Raw genomic sequence first — 17,243 nt, forward strand, 5'->3', positions numbered from 1 at the left:
GGAAGGGGGAAGGAAAACGTGACCGATGGTCAGGCACAATACTGACATAACAGTGGAGTGACAATGAAAGGGAAAGTGCTGGTGGAAATAACACAACTTTTTTAGGGTTCCTAGAATCATTTTCTGAAACCTAACACAGAAAAAAGCAGAGGTTCCAGTTAGCGCTGGATGAAAGCTCTAGTGTGTAGCAAAAGAGTCACCTGTCTGACTGGGGCAGGGCAAGAAGAGGGTGAGGCAAGACAATCATGTAAGCATACATCGGGCCTTCTCCTCCACCCCAAATAGATTTTCTATGACAGCTTACCCGACAGCCCTATAGGGCAATATTACACGTCAATCCAGAATATGAAAACTTGATACCCAGGCTAAAAACTCAAAACATGAATGCTGTGGCGCCACATTTGTTCCTAATAACCCACCTGTAAATCATAGCAAAATGCAAATGAAACACAACATTCTGGCAAACAGAGCAAATGTATGCATGATCTTTAGGGCTCATGGCAAATATCCGCCAAATGTAGACACACTTAGGACACAAATCAGGAATGTACTTTTTTAATATTCAACTTAAACTTTTGTACAGCTCATACATCCGAAATGATAATGTTACAAAAAACTGTATATAAATTAAATATTACTTCATTCAGTATCTACAGCTCACGGACGCTATCCTTTTTTATTTCGTTCCCAGTATCCTGGTCGAGTACAAAATAGATCTCAAATTAGTCAATTTTCACAAAGTTCTTGGTTAGTGAAAAGCACCATCTTAATGGTCAGCAAGGGGGTTTGAGGTGCGCTTTGTTAGCCTTTAACATTATAAAACACATGTTATTCCAAACTACTGATACAGGGTGTCAAGTGCAAGGAGAGGTTTAATTACAAAAAATGATTAAGGCATTTATTTATATACATAAGGCTGCATAGTCACATATAGCAATTTGCCCTGAGATTTAAACTCTTAAATCAAGAGTGTACTCACTCTTTCTGTTAATCTTCACAGATTTGGCAATTAACATAATGAGGCAACAAAATGGAAATTGGGTGTAAGGCAGAAACTTCTAACACACTTGGCATACAGCCTACATTGAGAAACACGCTCAGCCCTTTCAAAAGGCTGCAATACAACATGTCCGGTGCTTGGCCTTAAGTTAACTTCTTCATGAAGAGCAGCTTCAGATATGCAATTGTGAGAAATATCAGTGTCATGCATGCCAAGGCCAGGTGGTTCTGCCACAGACCCCAGGAGCTGTAGTCAATGCCCTGCTGATTTAAGTAATCTTCTCCGGTGCATCTGGAAGTCAACAGAGAAACAAGCGCGTTAACAACCCGTTCCCGCTTCGTGGCGCACTGTTTAAATATGGCACACTGGTGTACGTTATCACATTTAAATCGCATTTAACATACGGATCTAGCAGAGGGTTAAGAAAACAAATCACTGCATGTTAAATGCAGTGCTGTTAAGTGCTTATTAAGCTGTAGAAACTAGCAGACGTCAATTATTTGCAAACAAGCAGCACATTGGCATGTTTAAACAGTGCTGACTGAAATGACGTGCTACGTGCTGACAAATGACGTGCTGTTATTTTTTTCACTTATATGAATAGGGTTAGGGGATTTTTCCATTTAATACACTCTTAATACTATTCATGTATAGCTTGGCCAAAGCCAAGAAACTTTGGCAGAGCCAATAGGTCTGGTGTTGGCAGTCGACTATGTTTGACTTTGCCAATGCTTGTTTTGTTAACAATTTTTTTTTTGTAAACGTTTCTTCCAAAACCCAGTTGAAGATAGTTGGTTGTGCGTGTGGCGACCCTTTTGAATGGCTTTTTGTAATAAAAATTTCGAAAATCCATCCATGGGACAATATGATTTTTATAAAAATATAAACCATAGAAAATAGTCGGCCATGTATGCAGACCCATTCACACTCATAGGAATTTAATTCGCATTTCCTTTTTAGGAAAAAAGTAATGAGTTAAGCAAGTGATGAGCACTTATTAAGAGATATAAATGACCTGATAGCAGTACTGGAGGAGCAGCCGAGCCTTTGGCAAAAAAATAAACAAATAAATAAAAAGTAAACAACATTTTGTTTACAGCAAACATAAAGAATTATAAACGTGATGCGAGCATATGAAGTAACACAAGCAGCCTTTTAGCAGTCCTGGGGAACCAACCATACCCTGGCCAAAACTAAAAATAAAACAATAAAGCAAAAGTGATTTAAAAAAATTACATAAAAAAAATACACAAGGGTCGTGGCCAAGACGCGAATGGAGTGAGATGTGTAAAGCTGGGTCTCCGCTCCACCGCGTCCTGTTAAAGCTGTTAATCCAGCCACCGTGTCCGATGACTGGCGCTGGATAACTCGCTTGGCGGAGGAGAGGGCATAGGCACTCCAGGCCCTGGAGAAGACGCCCCGATGTGCTCGGGGGCTCCGAATCGCACAATCCCTCTCCGGCGAACCTGTCCACCGCCATCTTGGGAAGAGGGCGCCGCTGTGGCGATTTCGTCGGGCAGCGGCTCTTGGCCCGGAGGTCGCGGCTGCCTGGGCAGTGCAGCGGAGGAACCTGTGTGCTGGACTCGATCTGCTGTGGTAATACTACACCCTGGGCTGGTCACGCTGAGGCAGAGAGGGGAGCTGCAGTCCCCCGGGGCACTAGCGCAGTGAGCTATGATGTGTGCCTTCTCTGGGGGTGCTTTTGGGACTGAAGGAGCGGCCCCACTGTAATCGGGGGCCTTGTCCTCCGTGATCTACCTGCGACATGACCTGCTGCTGCCATCTTTCAGCAGAAGCACTGCTGCGGTGTGATTCATGGGCGCAGCCGTAGGAATGGCGGTTGTGGCAGCTGAGACGGTGAGGCCCACGGGATAGGTCCTGCATACTGGAGGGGACCTGACTCTCCCGAAGTCTGTGACTAATACTCCACCGTATCGCTGCATGCTGAATCTGTGGCACCCTTGCGGCGGGGTAGACTACACACCCTCGGAGTTCTGGTGCAGGGGGAGCTGACAAACGCCTGCGCCTTGTGCTGCCTTTACTGGGGAGGAGAGACATGGATGGATCGGCTCCCTGCAACAAACCATCACCACCTATGTCACTGTCTCTCTCTCCTCTGGAGCCGCTCCTCGTAGGGTTTGGATTTGAGCCGGCCTCCCTCCCCGCTGCTTGGGTGCTGTGCTCCGTTCTCGCGCCCTGGCTGGAGCTGGGGGCCCTGCTGGACTGGGAAGTAGATCGGTAAGAGTTCTGTGGACAGGGGGGTCTCCCACTACCCTTTTCGATCCTGAGACTCGCTGTGAGAGCTAGTGGTGGTGGGGGGGAGCTCTGAATGACCTGCCGTTGCTGAGCCCATTTGCGGAGTGCTACATTTTGAGTTTGGTCCCCAATAGATCTTGTCCAGAGCTCTGTTTGAGAGCAATGTGAATGTTGGCCCTCTAACCGACCCCACCTGGTTCTAACAGACCCACTGAGCAAGCTGCAAGTACAGGGGATAGCGGCGCAAACTGGTATTGAGGCAGTGCTCCAGGGGGACTGGATGACTGCTGCTGAACTGTCCTGAGGCATCACAGAGTGGATAGTCTTGCCGGGGATAGGATAACTCCCCTTAAGCGAGGCCTGGCTGGGAACTGCTGGGTTGGTGGTCGCATCCAAACTCCCCTGCCGTTCTCCTGGCCTGCTGTTGGGGTCGAACTTTGTACTTAGAGATATAATAGACCCTGTTGTGCTACTCACCGACACCTCTTCAAAACCTGGGGGACGACCCATCTTAACTGCCTGGGGCGCTGACACAGTTTTCTATTTCGCCATGCCTCCTAAAAATAAAGCCAACAAAGAATCCGATTCTGCTTCATCCAGAGACAACCCGGTAACGTCCCTATGGTCCAAAACCAATGCACAGATACAGGAAGCCCCTGTTCTTTTACTTACTGCATTAGAAAAGGCCAGCTCGGAAGTGCCAATTACTCTGGCTTTCATGGTGTCATTTCTCCAAGAAATTAAAGAGGAAATTGGATCCCTTAAGCAAGATTTCAAAGCTGGGTTGCAGGACATTCGATGGGGGTCACGGAGATCGGTGGAAGGATAGATGACCTTGAGCGCACCATGGACGCTAGATCAGAAGACCACGAAAGTCTATGGGGAAAAATGGCGAAATTGGAGGATCAAAACATAGCTCTACAGCTGAAGCAGGAGGATCTCGAAAACCGCTGTAGGCGAAACAACCTGCGAATCAAGGGAGTCCCCTTGGGAGCGGAAGGAAAGGACATCATGGCTTACACTGCAGATCTCCTGCAGGCCATTAGAGAAAATGAAGAAGCCTCTCTCCCTATGCTTGATAGAGCCCATCGTGTCTCAGGCCCTCGCAATCAGCCCAACTTCATCCCAGACATACTTACACGGGTTCACTTCTTTACCAACAAAGAAGCGATTCTGAAAAAGGTTCAGAGTCAAGGCTCTTTCGTACAATGGTCTTTCACTCCAGATCTTTCAAGACTTAGCGCCGGCTATGCTCCGAAGGAGGAAAAACTACAAATCGGTCACGGACAAGCTCAGAGATCTCAATATCAAATACCAGTGGGGCCACGCATTCGCCCTGACGTTTACCTGGGAGGGTAAGCGAGGCACTCTTCGTTCACTGAGAGAAGCAAAACTGCTCTTACAGCTACCGCTGGAATCTGAGGAGGATGATCTACCGTCTCCTCGGGGGCGCCCGGGTGTACCCCTGCGTCCGGAATGGTCTACTGTTATGCTGCTTAAGTACAAGCGATGTCTGCAGGAGCAGGAATCTTGACAGTCCAAACAGGGAATCATCAGTCACATTCACTCCCTGAGTGATTCTTCTCTGCGATTTCGATCACCAGACCATAAGGACTAAAACGTCTTGGGAGCATCCAATCTTGTACGCTTTTCGCAGCTTATCTTTGTGTTCAAATGTGAGCATTTGACGTAAACTTTGGATACAACTGCCCCAGCTTCACTTGTGCCCCGACGAGGGCTGATCCATTGCAAGAGCGCACATTTAACCCCCGGAACTCACTCCCTATGGGGGTGAGCCTTTGGACACTACTATCATTAGTCTTGGCGTGGACCCCCTTGGAGATGACCTGGTGGAGGGTGACTCTTTCGTTTATTTTGTCTTGCCACAGGCCGATGGAAGAGGGGACCCACAAACTTCCTTGCAACGGCCACCCACCCTTCTTCAGAGTCCCTCTAGAGAGTGACTTCTCCTGAATGGCCCTTCTTATGGACGTTGGGCTGTTCCTGGTAGACTCTTACATTGCATGGCCCAGTTGGCCATTTGTTGGTGTGTTTTTTGCCTTTCTTTCTACCCTATTCCTTTGCTCCCCTCTCCTGTATCCGCTGTTGCTGGAGAGATGGGGTCTGGGGGAATTCAACCTTGGTTCTTGGGGGATTGCAGGGAGGTACTCTGCCCATTCAATAGCTTGTGATGGGATTCCAGCCACATAGCTTTGTTATGGGGCTCAGGGAGGGGAGTTTATACACCCATAGTGTTGATGTAAGGGCTGTTGCAGGCGAACCACCTTTTTGGACTTAGTATGACCAACCCTATTAAGTTTCTTTCACTAAATGTTAAGGGGCTCAACTCCCCCAATAAGAGACATACAATCTGGTGATATCTAGTCCAACAAGACCCTGATGTCCTCTTCCTGCAAGAGACTCATTTCCTTTCCTCTGACACTCGCCCTATGTCCCACCCCAAATATCCTACTCAATAATGGGCTTGCTCCTCCTCTAAAACCGGGGAGGGGGGGGGGGGTGGGATTGGGCATCTTCTTTAAAGCTGGCTGGTAGGTAACGTCTACTAAAGCTACAATAGATAAAGGCGGGAGGTTTTAAAAGTCCAAATGCCCTGGGGTTGGCTGTCTCTGACCCTCGTAAACCTATATGCCCCCAATCAAAATTAGGATGCATTTCTACGCCTACACCGTGGCGATCTCTTGCACAATGCCGATTATACTTGGGGGGACTTTAATTTGATATGGAACCCAAAATGGGATCGCACGGCACAAGCGTATCAAAGCGATGGGGCTATGTCTGCCACGCTAAAATACACTATTACGAACTTAGGTTTAATTGACGCATGGAGACATTTGCACCCTGGCTCCAAGGACTACTCTTTTTTGTCTCACGCGCACCGGTCATATTCTCGTATTGATTATTACTTTCTCTCTCTCCCTCTATTCCATTCACTAGTCGGCGCGGAGATATCTGATAGCTCCTTCTCTGATCATGCGCATGTCTCGATATCTTTACAAACCCTGACCCTCGGAGAGTCCCTACCTAGATGGAAATTGCCTCCTCAGGTCCTCCGGGAAGCTGTTGGTGTGGCGGATGTTCGAAGGAAGATTGAGGCCTTCTGTGTCGCAATCGACCTTACTGACGCCTCCGAGGCCATCTAGTGGGATGCTTTTAAGGCCACCAACTGTGGTGTTATTTCATCTATATCTATAGCTAGAACCTGTGATTCCCGATTACTGGAGACCTCTCTTTCCATGGACATTAAAGCCTTCGAATGAAAAGATCACTTAAGACCATCTCTCCGCAATACACTGCTACTCGCTGAGCTATGAAGTCAACTGCGTTTACAACGCACTAATAAAGCGAAGAGACTCCTGATTGCCCTTAAACAGAAATTCTACACTGGGGACAAGGTTGGGGCATGCTTAGTGTGACGCCTTCGACCTCGAACCACGAGATCACATGTCGCCAAACTTATACGTCCGGATGGTACATGGGCTATTTCGGAGTCTGATAAATGTTTGGTACTATCACATTTTTATAGGGAACTTTATGCAGATACACCCTGCACTTTTGAGGCAGACACTGATGTTTTTGACTCTTGTCCTTGGGACTCTATCAATCAATCAGAGTACTTGTAAAGCGCGCTAACTACCCGTGAGGGTCTCAAGGAGCTACGGGGAGGAGGGGGGTGCCGCTACTGCTCGAAGATCCAGGTCTTGAGGAGTCTTCTGAAGGCGAGTAGGTCTTGGGTCTGCTATAGGTAGGTAGGGAAGGTGTTCCAGGTCTTGGCGGTGAGGTAGGAGAAGGATCTGCCACCGGAGGTCGTTTGTTGGATCCGGGGGACAGCGGCGAGTCTGGCAGAGCGGAGCTGGCGGGTGGGGGTGTGGAAGCGGAGTCTGTTGTTCAGGTAGGCTGGTCCCGCGTTGTGGAGTGCTTTGTGTGCGTGGGTGAGGAGCTTGAAGGTGATCCCCTTGTCGACAGGGAGCCAGTGTAGGGCTCTCAGGTGGGGGGTGATGTGGCTGCGGCCGGGGACGTTGACGATTAGTCGGGCGGAGGCATTTTGGATGCGTTGTAGTCATTGTAGGTGTTTGGCTGGGATTCCTGCGTAGAGGGCGTTGCCGTAGTCCAGTCTGCTGCTGACGAGGGCCTGTGTCACTGTTCTTCTTGTTTCGGTCGGGATCCACTTGTAGATCCTGCGAAGCATCCGGAGGGTGTTGTAGCAGGAGGAGGAGATGGCGTTGACCTGTTTAGACATGGAGAGGGAGGAGTCGAGGATGAATCCTAGGTTGCGTGCATGGTCGGTGGGTGTCGGTGCTGTTCCCAGTGTGGTCGGCCACCAGGAGTCGTCCCAGGCTCAGGGGGTGGGTCCGAGGATGAGTACCTCCGTCTTGTCAGAGTTTAGCTTCTATTGACTCTCATCATGTGAGACTGATGGTAGATCCCTAAAAACACACAAAGAAATTGCGAAGGCCCAGAAACAGCTTCCAATGGGTAAGACTCCGGGCCCGACGGTCTTCAAGTATCCTTCTACCAGGTTTTTTATTCCCAGCTTCGCGATCACATGCTGCATCTTTTCAATAGTTTCACGGACATCTCGGGCCTTACCCCGACAAAGTCTGAAGCGGAGATAGTACTTGTCCCGAAACCAGGAAAGGACAACTCCCTGCCGTCCTCCTACCGCCCCATTGTCCTTTTAAACACTGATGCCAAGATTATTAAGAAAATCCTGGGGAATCGTCTTGAGCTTCATCTTCCGGGTCTCATGAACACTGACCAGGTAGGGTTTATCCATCATCGTCAGGGGGCAGACAACATTTGCCGGATAGCCCATCTTGTGGAAAAAGCATGATATAGGAATATACCTGCCTGCTTGGTGTCCCTTGACGCTGGGAAAGCCTTTGATCGGGTGGATTGGCAATTCCTTAAAGAGATCTTACGGGAAGTGGGGTTGGGCCCCGTCATGGTTTCTAGATTGATGGCGCCCTATGCGCGATCCACCACTCGCATTTGCCTTAACGGACGTCTCACTGCTCCCATTCCGATCTACCGCAGCACCAGGCAGGGCTGTCCGCTATCCCATTTACTGTTTGCCTTGGTAGTGGAACCCCTCGCCATCGCCATCTGATGCGACCAGACAATTCAGGGTATTCCTATGGGGGGCTATGACCATAAAATCTCCCTCTTTGCAGACAACCTCCTCCTCTCCCTCTCCTCCCCCGCTACTTCCCTTCCAGTTAGCTACGCTCCAGCGTTTGTTTGAGGATGTGTCGGGATTTCAGATTAATCTCGCCAAATCTCATGCCCTAAATCTTACTCTTCCAGCCTCTGAGGTCCAGGATTTTCAAGACCTGATCCCATTAGAGAGGTCTGACAAGTCGATACGATATTTGGGATTAGACTTGATTCCCTCGCTTTCATCCTGGACCTCAGCTAACTGGCCTAACTATAGAGGTGCCATTCGGGAAGAATTGTGTAGGTGGCGAGGCCTTCCCTTGCATGGTTAGGACGTATTAACACTATAAAAATGTCGCTTCTTCCTAAGATTTTATATTAATTTCAATCCCTTCCCACTCCAATTCAGCACTCTGATATCTTGTCTCTTCAACTTGATTTTACCAATTTTATATGGGGAAAATCCCGGCTGCGCTTCTCTAATAAGATTCTGATGCTACTGCAAGACCGGGGCGGACTGGCATGTCCTAACCTTTTGGAGTACTAGAGGGCCTGCCATCTCCGGTACACCTGCAGACCCTTGTGGGACCTGGCTCGGCTCCCTTGCGTGGCCCGTCCCCGTAGTGCATACATAGCCACCCCCAGGAAAACAGTCCTAGAGATATGGGATAAATTAGCGGTCTCTCGGGGTCTGACTACATTCCCCTCCCCTAACACTCCTATAGTTCGCAATCCCATGTTCCCCCCTGCAATGCAATCTCAAACATATAGGGCCAGATGTAGGTAATCCCAGATTACTGATTCTTAAATACCGAATCATACTGATTCGGTATTTAAGAACTGGCAATCGGGATGTAGGTAATTTTACCAAATTAATTACCGAATCGGTATGATTCGGTAATTACCGAATCGGTATTTACCGATTCGGTAATTGCCATTCCTTCCTATGGGCCTGGAGGCCCATAGGAATGAATGTCAATTACCGAATCGGTAAATACCGATTCGGTAATTGGGGGAAACATAGAAGGATGGCAGGGTGTCACTTTGACACCCTGTTGCACCCCTCAATTGTGCATGGGTGCACATGTTGCAGACATACATGCCCTTAGGGCATGTATGTCTGCAACATGGCACTGTTTTAAAAGCAAAGAACAAGTTACTTATCTTCGGTAACGCTTTTTCTGGTAGATACTATATCTGCCTGTGGATTCCTCACCTTGTGAATATCCCCTTGCGTCAGCAACATTCGGAAATTCTTTTCGTAGCCTCGCGCCGACGTGGACTTGGACGTCATAGAGACACGGCATCGCACGCGACTCCGCTGACGTCACCGACACCTATAATAGGCCAACGCCGGCGTGATGACATCAGTTCCGCCCTTTTTTTCGTGCCTTCGAGGCACACGGACGGACCAATGACAGTAGAAATGTACAAAGTATACACAGTACACGATAATCAAAATAACACACACAGTGTGAAGCTAATGTAAGCAAACATTCAAAATAACACATTATCTTGTCCACAAAATAAACACAATATCAATGTGATACAATACAGATATACTGGAATAGAAGAGTGGACAACGGGGAGGCGGGTGGGTCAGTGAGGAATCCACAGGCATATATAGTATCTACCAGAAAAAGCGATACCGAAGGTAAGTAACTTGTTCTTCTGATAGATACATCTGCCGTGTGGATTCCTCACCTTGTGAATAGAGTCCCACAGCAGTCCCCACTCACGGAGGAGGGTGTCCACTCTTCTAAACCAGGAAAGCATGGAGGACAGAGCGCGCAAAGTGTCCGTCCCTCCTAACTTGGGAATCCAAGCAGTAATGCTTCGCGAAAGTGTGGAGGGAAGACCAAGTTGCCGCCCTACAAATATCCTCCACAGGAACACCTCTAGCCAATGCTGAGGATGAAGATTTAGCTCTTGTAGAATGAGCCCTTATACCCTCTGGTGGTTCCTTACCGGCCAAAGAGTAGCAGATCTTTATACAGAGGACGATCCATCTTGACAAAGTTCTCTTATGGACCGCTCTTCCTCTCTTGCAGCCAGCAAACCCAATGAAGAGCTGGTCATCCAATCGACAGTCTTTAGATCTGTCCAGGTAAAAGGACACCGCCCTCTTGGGGTCCAGGCGTGTAATCTCTCCTCCTCCTTGGAAGGGTGGGGGGGAGGATAAAAGGTAGGGAGGGTAATAGATTGACCAAGGTGGAAAGGAGTCACCACCTTTGGGAGAAAAGCAGCCCTGGTCCTAAGAACCATTCGATCAGCATGAATGGTCAAGAAAGGGGGCTTGGAACTAAGAGCCTGAAGCTCACTTACCCTCCTTGCTGAGGTTATTGCAACGAGGAAGACTGTTTCAAGAGTCAAAAGCCTCATAGGACATTTGTGAAGAGGCTCAAAGGGAGCACCCATTAAAAAGGTCAAGACAAGATTTAAGTCCCACTGAGGCACAATAAAAGGAGTAGGAGGGAACTTATTTGTGAGGCCCTTCAAAAACCTTAAAACTACAGGAGACTTAAAACAAGCATTTACAATGCAATGGTCTCGGCATTATTAAAGGTAGAGCTATTGGCATTGCTCATGACATTTTTTTTAAAATCATAAATAAATGGCATTGTCATTTACATTGCCAATAGCTTAATCGTTAAATAAATGGCATTGTCATTTACAATGCCAATAGCTTAATCGTTAAATAAATGGCATTGTCATTTACAATGCCAATAGCTTAATCGCTCGCAAATGCATGACCTATTACATGACCTATTTTCAATATTGAAACCCAGCCGCTGCTCGTTAATATTGAAAATAATCTCTGTGATCCGTACCCATTTCTCATATGTGAGGTCCTGTTTTGATCTTAAAAAAACTTTTTTTATGGATGTTGCATAAAACAAACACATTTCTTTGCAAAATGTCTGTAATAAACTCTCACACATCACTCACATTAAAATGAATGAAAGGAAAACGGTATTTAAAACAATCTGTTGAAGAATTATTCAAGGTCATCAGGGCAAGACTCTGCAGAACAGCAATGGCTCTATCAGGACCCCCCTGAAAGCCAGGGGCCTTGGGCCAGAGGGCACTTTGCCCCTGCCTTAATACGTCTCTGCTTACACCATATTTGCAAGACCATGAAAAGCGACGCCAAGTGGCTTTGCGTTGCCTTGTACATATGGTTTAGCTCTCTGCGCCACTGAGCGTCATAAAAAGTGATCCAGTGCCAACGCCAGTGCTTTTAAATACGCCCCATGGTATGGAGACTATGGAAGACAACAGCTTGGTGCCATATGTTAATGAACAAAGCGCTGAGGGGTTTCATATTTTTTGATATTTTTGATAATCAGCATGAGAACTTACCAGCAAACTGTGCCTCCCACCGCCACCCCATAAATATTGAGTAGAGTTTGGATAAATAATAAAAATACCAGCCCTGCCAAGTGTCACATATCTTGCGTTATAAGAAATTATTTTGTCACTGTACCGCATTACCGCAATTAAAAACATTGTCACGCAAATAAGCTTGATAAAAAGACAACAGCACCACCCCAGGAAGAGACGCACTAATAATGTAATACATAATAAAAAAGCGGCCTGCCAGTGCGCTAAAAGTGTCTTGCTCTGCCTAAGCCTCTGAAATTTTTCTCTCACAATAGTGAAAATGAATCATGCTCCATTATCCGGCATCATATCTGAAGAAAAGCGCGAAGGGCCAGACCCAGTTGTACAGCCAGCCCACCAGGTCAGCCAGCCAATGGGCGGCGCCTCCTTCCCCCAGCCAGAACAGATTTAACCGCTTCTGACCCAGGCAGTCGCACAAGGGGCGAGCTGAGCTGACTCAAGTTCCAGGGGTTTTCTCCGCTAATTTAGTGCCGGGGCTAAAATCAACTCCCCTTTCCCAGTCTCATCACCGCCCCTGGATGATAAGTCAACAACTTCACCTGACCACCAGGTGTGTTTGTTAAGTGTTGGGTGGGGCGGGCACAGTGTCCATTCTGGCACGCGCAAATATTTAAATATTAAAAAGCGCCACCCCAAATCACCAGTCCAACTACCCGGAATGTGAGCTGCCAGGAAGTAGATGCTGCCTCGGAGATCCGTAATGTATGACTGGCCTGGGGACGCAAAAAAAGGTGACATTCAGGGAGATTACGGACGGACAATGGAGTCGGATATGCTTAGTTAGAGCTCCATTGCTGGCTCCCATTTTCCAGCAACTAACATCCGACACAACAGGTTCTCGGGACCAGTGACCTGCTCCGTAGTGGGGCTGCTGCTTGTGCGCTCTGGCTCCCGCTCCGTACCTGCGATCCTGAGCGTGTCTTCTGTCTGGGCCGGGCTGCCTCCGCCTAACTCCCCGGCCATTGCGAGCTCTGTTGCAGTAATGCAGCAGCAGGGGCGAGGACTTGGCGACTTCTTGGTGCGGCGGTCGTTGCGAAATGGCATAAAGAAAAGCGCCGCCATTTTCAGATTCGGGGGCGTGTTCTGCTGTTCAAAAGAGGCGTGGAAAAGAAGTGGAAAGAACAGCAAGGAACACGCCCAAATCTGAAAAAGACTGAGCCTATTTGGAGGGACGGCTCTCTCCTCCAATGGCTGGCCTCCGTTTAGGGAGCCAGCCAATAGAGGAGAGGCAAAAAGAGGAGGCGGGAGAAATAGCCATCTAAGCAACATAAGATCTTGGTACTTCCGGTTCTGCCTTCGGCAGACCGGATATTACCTCGACCTAAAGATGGCCGGTCAGGCAAGCAGAGAAATGCCAACAGCGCAGAAAGATTGCCCTTAACTGTGGCAACAGCAAGCCCTTGCTGCGCCAGAGAGAGAGCAAACTGGAGAACATCAGACAGATGGGCTCTCAAAGGGTGAATAGATTTCCCCCCACACCAAGTGACAAATTTTGACCATCTGTATGAATAAATGGTCTTAGTGGAGTCACGCCTGGCTGACAAGATGACATCAACCACGTCAGGCGGGAGTTAAAAGGAATTCAGGTTGCCCCATTCAATCTCCAGGCATGAAGGTGTAATGTCTGGAGGTGGGTGCGTAGAACCTGCCCTTCCATCTGAGAGAGGAGGTCTGCCCTGAGAGGGAGACGGAGCGGCGGGTGAGAGGAGAGGTGGAGAAGATCTGTGTACCACACCCTTCTTGGGCAATCCGGGGCGACCAATATGACTTGGGCCCGGTCTTGGCGAATCTTCCTCAGAACTCGAGGAATCAAAGGTATGGGGGGAAACGCGTAAAGGCGTTGTCTTCCCCAACTCAACTGAAACGCGTCCCCCAAGGCTCCTTGCATCGGATACTGGAGACTGCAAAAAGACGGGCAGTGAGCATTCTCGAGAGTGTCGAACAGGTCCACCCGAGGAGTTCCCCACATCTGAAAGATGTCGTGAACTACTTCCGGATGGAGCCTCCACTCGTGGTCGGCCGAGAACTGCCGACAGAGTGTCCGCACGAACGTTCAGAACTCCGGCCAGATGATTTGCCATCAGACAAATCTGATGGTCCTGAACCCAGGACCAGAGACGCAGAGCCTCTCTGCAGAGACACTGCGACCCCACTCCTCCCTGCTTGTTGATGTACCACATCGCGGTCGTGTTGTCCGTCAGGACCTGGATCGACCGACCGCGAAGGGAAGGGAGGAAGGCCTTGAGCGCCAAACGTATCACCCGCAATTCTAGAAGGTTGATATGAAGCAACCTTTCCTCTGGAGACCAAAGACCCTTGACCTCCAGATCCCCCAGATGAGCACCCCATCCTGGAGTGGATGGATCCGTTATTACTGTGGCCACCGGAGGAGGCAGCTGAAAAGGCTTCCCCTGAGACAGGTTGCCTTCCACGCCCCACCAAGACAGATCCGCCGCAGCTTCTCTGGAGATCCTCACTGACTCCCTGAGATCTCTGTTGTGTTGATACCACTGCCTGCGGAGGCACCACTGGAGCGCCCTCATGTGCCAGCGTGCATGGTTGACCAACAGAATGCAGGAAGCCATCAGCCCGAGGAGACGAAGGACCTTCAGGACTGGAACGACCGCTCCATTGTAAAATAAAAGGCATCATTTCCTGTAAGTCGTGAATCCTTTGAGGAGGAGGGAATGCGCAACATACAGTTGTGTCAAGTACAGCACCTATGAACAGGTTGCGCTGGGAGGGCACCAGGTGAGACTTGGGTACATTTATCGAAAAACCAAACCTGTACAACAACTGGGTTGTCTCCTGCAGATGATGGGAGCACCCTCTCTGACGACTCTGCTTTGATCAGCCAGTCGTCCAAATAGGGGAAAACCGGAATCCCCGACCTTCTGAGATACGCTGCCACCACCGCCATCACCTTGGTGAAGACTTGAGGCGCAGTAGTAAGTCCAAAAGGAAGGACCGCAAACTGATAGTGTTGCGATCCCACCGTAAAACGGAGATACTTCCTGTGCGACTTCAGGATTGGGATGTGAAAGTACGCATCCTGCAAGTCGAGCGACACCATCCAGTCTTCTTCTAGCAGCGCTTGAAGAACCTGAGCAAGGGTGAGCATCTTGAATTTCTCTTGTTTCAGATAGAGATTCAAGACCCTGAGATCCAGAATTGGACGAAGTCTGCCATCCTTCTTGGGAATCAGGAAATACCGGGAGTAGCATCCCTGACCCCTTTCCTGCTCTGGGACCACCTCTATCGCACCCTTTCTTAACAGAGTAAGCACTTCCTCCTGCAGAAGCAACAGATGTTCCTCTGTGCAATAACCTTGGCAAGGAGGGCAATTGGGAGGGAATTCCCAAAAGGGAAGGGCATACCCATTTTCTACAAGATTGAGAACCCAAAGATCTGATGTAACCGATTCCCAATCCTGTAGAAAATGGGTAAGCCGACCCCCCACCGGACCCACATGATCCTGAATGGCGGATCTAGGACTGCTTTTCTGAGGCTGGAGGGTTGGAGGAAGTGGAGGAGGAAGAGACTTGACGTCCACGAGGACGCGTTCTTTGCTTTCCCCTGTAGGACCTGTACATGGAATTTTGCTGTTGCTGCTGTTGCTGACCTTGTCGGTAATTCCGAAAGGAAGAGCGACCAAAACCCCTGAATCTCCTGTTGGACAAAGTGCCTCTGACCTGGAGACCTAAAGCTTTAGCAGTCGCCCTACTGTCTTTAAATCTCTCCAGGGCTGTATCTGCTTTCTTCGCAAAGAGACCAGATCCATCAAAAGGAAGATCCAGCAAAGTCGCCTGAACATCCGCTGAAAAGTCTGAGGATTTCAGCCAAGCTGATCTTCTAGTGGCGACAGCAGTGCCCATGATATAAGCCACCGAGTCCGCAGTGTCCAGACCACTCTGTATCACTTGGCGAGCCGCTGCCTGTGCATCTGAAATTACCTCCTCAAAATCCTTCCGGTTGGCATCAGGAATCTTAGGAGCTAGAATACGCAAAGAATCCATAAGGGCATGCACATACCTCCCCATCAGACAAGTGGCATTAGTGGACTTCAATGCCATGCTCGCAGAGGAGAAGGTCTTTTTAGCAACCTGATCCTGCTTCTTTGCCTCTTTTTCACAGGGCACCTGGGGAAAGGCACTCACATTCTTTTTGGAGCAGGCTGCTTGAATGACTAGACTCTCTGGTGATGGATGAGACGTCAAAAAAGCAGGGTCTTCAGGTGCAACCCTGTACCTTCTAGCCACACTCTTAGATACCGCAGGAGCTGACAGTGGTTTCTTCCACACCTCCAAAATGGGCTCCGTTAAGGCGTCATTAAACAGAAGCAATGGTTCTACCACAGATCTAGGTGAATGCAAAACCTCAGTGAGAAGATTGGACTTAAACTCCACCGTAGGCAAAGTCAATTGCAAAAGTTCCGCAGCCTTCCTCATCACCATATGATAAGGCTGGACATCCTTAGAAGGTGTATCAGAGCCTGAAGGCAACTCCCACTCCGGACAGAAATCCAGGCTACCAGCATCAGCCAGATCCTCAAAACAGTCCTCATCCAATTCACCTTCCTCCAAATCAGGATGTGACTCCATATACCTTCTTTCTTCCAAAAGGCGTTGAGCCTCCCTTCTGGACCTCTCCTTCACACGCTTCGCAGCCGGATCTACCAACGGCTCCGACAGAGTCATCGAATCCGATGGCCCAGCGGGATGCTTTCGAGGCCGATCTGGAGCGGGCGACGCCGGAATCGGCGTCGACGACTTCAGCGGAGCCGGAAACTGCCAATGCGGCGTCGGAGCCGGCATATAGGGCATGAATGGAGCAGGAGGATAGGAGTGAGGGACTCCTAGATTGAAAGCCAGAGGACCCATGGGACCGGAAGGTGCGCCAGAGGGGTACCACGCCCTTGAAAAGATGCCATACATAGCTTTCAGAAACGCCGATGGGTCCTGGCCTGGGGTTGGAAAGGGTGGCTGTAAACCCCCAGGCTGGTCTTGAGGAGGGATTGGATTTGGCTCTTCGGCAGGCGCAGAATCCACATCCACCAGAACCTCTTCATCTCGGGCCGGGGACGGCGCCGGAGACGGATTCGAAGCCGGAGTCGGGGACTGCACCCGCGACTCCGAAGGCGAGGCCTCACCTTCTGGTTCCGAGACATCCAGCGTAACCACCTTAGAACGCACCTTCTTCCGTGACCTCGACCTCGAGCCCGACTCCTTACCGGAATGACGTCGGGACTCATGCCTCCTCTTCTTATGCTTCCTCTTCGACTTGGAAGCATGGTCTGAAGCGGACCTCGAAGTCGACCCCTCTCGAGATCCGGACCTTGACTTCGACCTCGACCTTCGAGAACGAGACCTCGAAGATTATCCTTTACCAGCCTTCAGCTTCGCTA

The 17,243-nt window shown here is 49.2% G+C and overlaps 1 protein-coding gene across 4 annotated transcripts in view; it reads right to left on the reverse strand.

Annotated features, from left to right (window-relative positions):
- Window positions 1-539: 539 nt before the first annotated feature.
- LOC147728083 (broad substrate specificity ATP-binding cassette transporter ABCG2-like) overlaps window positions 540-17,243 on the reverse strand; it is a 756,857-nt gene continuing 740,153 nt past the window's right edge. For all 4 annotated transcript variants that reach the window (XM_086961967.1, XM_086961966.1, XM_086961968.1 and 1 more), the window contains one exon: window positions 540-1,291. In XM_086961967.1, the coding sequence (XP_086818093.1) occupies window positions 1,144-1,291 (148 nt within the window). In that variant the 3' untranslated portion in view covers window positions 540-1,143. The remainder of the gene's footprint in view (window positions 1,292-17,243) is intronic.

The sequence above is a fragment of the Lissotriton vulgaris genome, chromosome 3_1 (genome assembly GCF_964263255.1).
Source record: "Lissotriton vulgaris chromosome 3_1, aLisVul1.2, whole genome shotgun sequence".
Classification (NCBI taxonomy): domain Eukaryota; kingdom Metazoa; phylum Chordata; class Amphibia; order Caudata; family Salamandridae; genus Lissotriton; species Lissotriton vulgaris.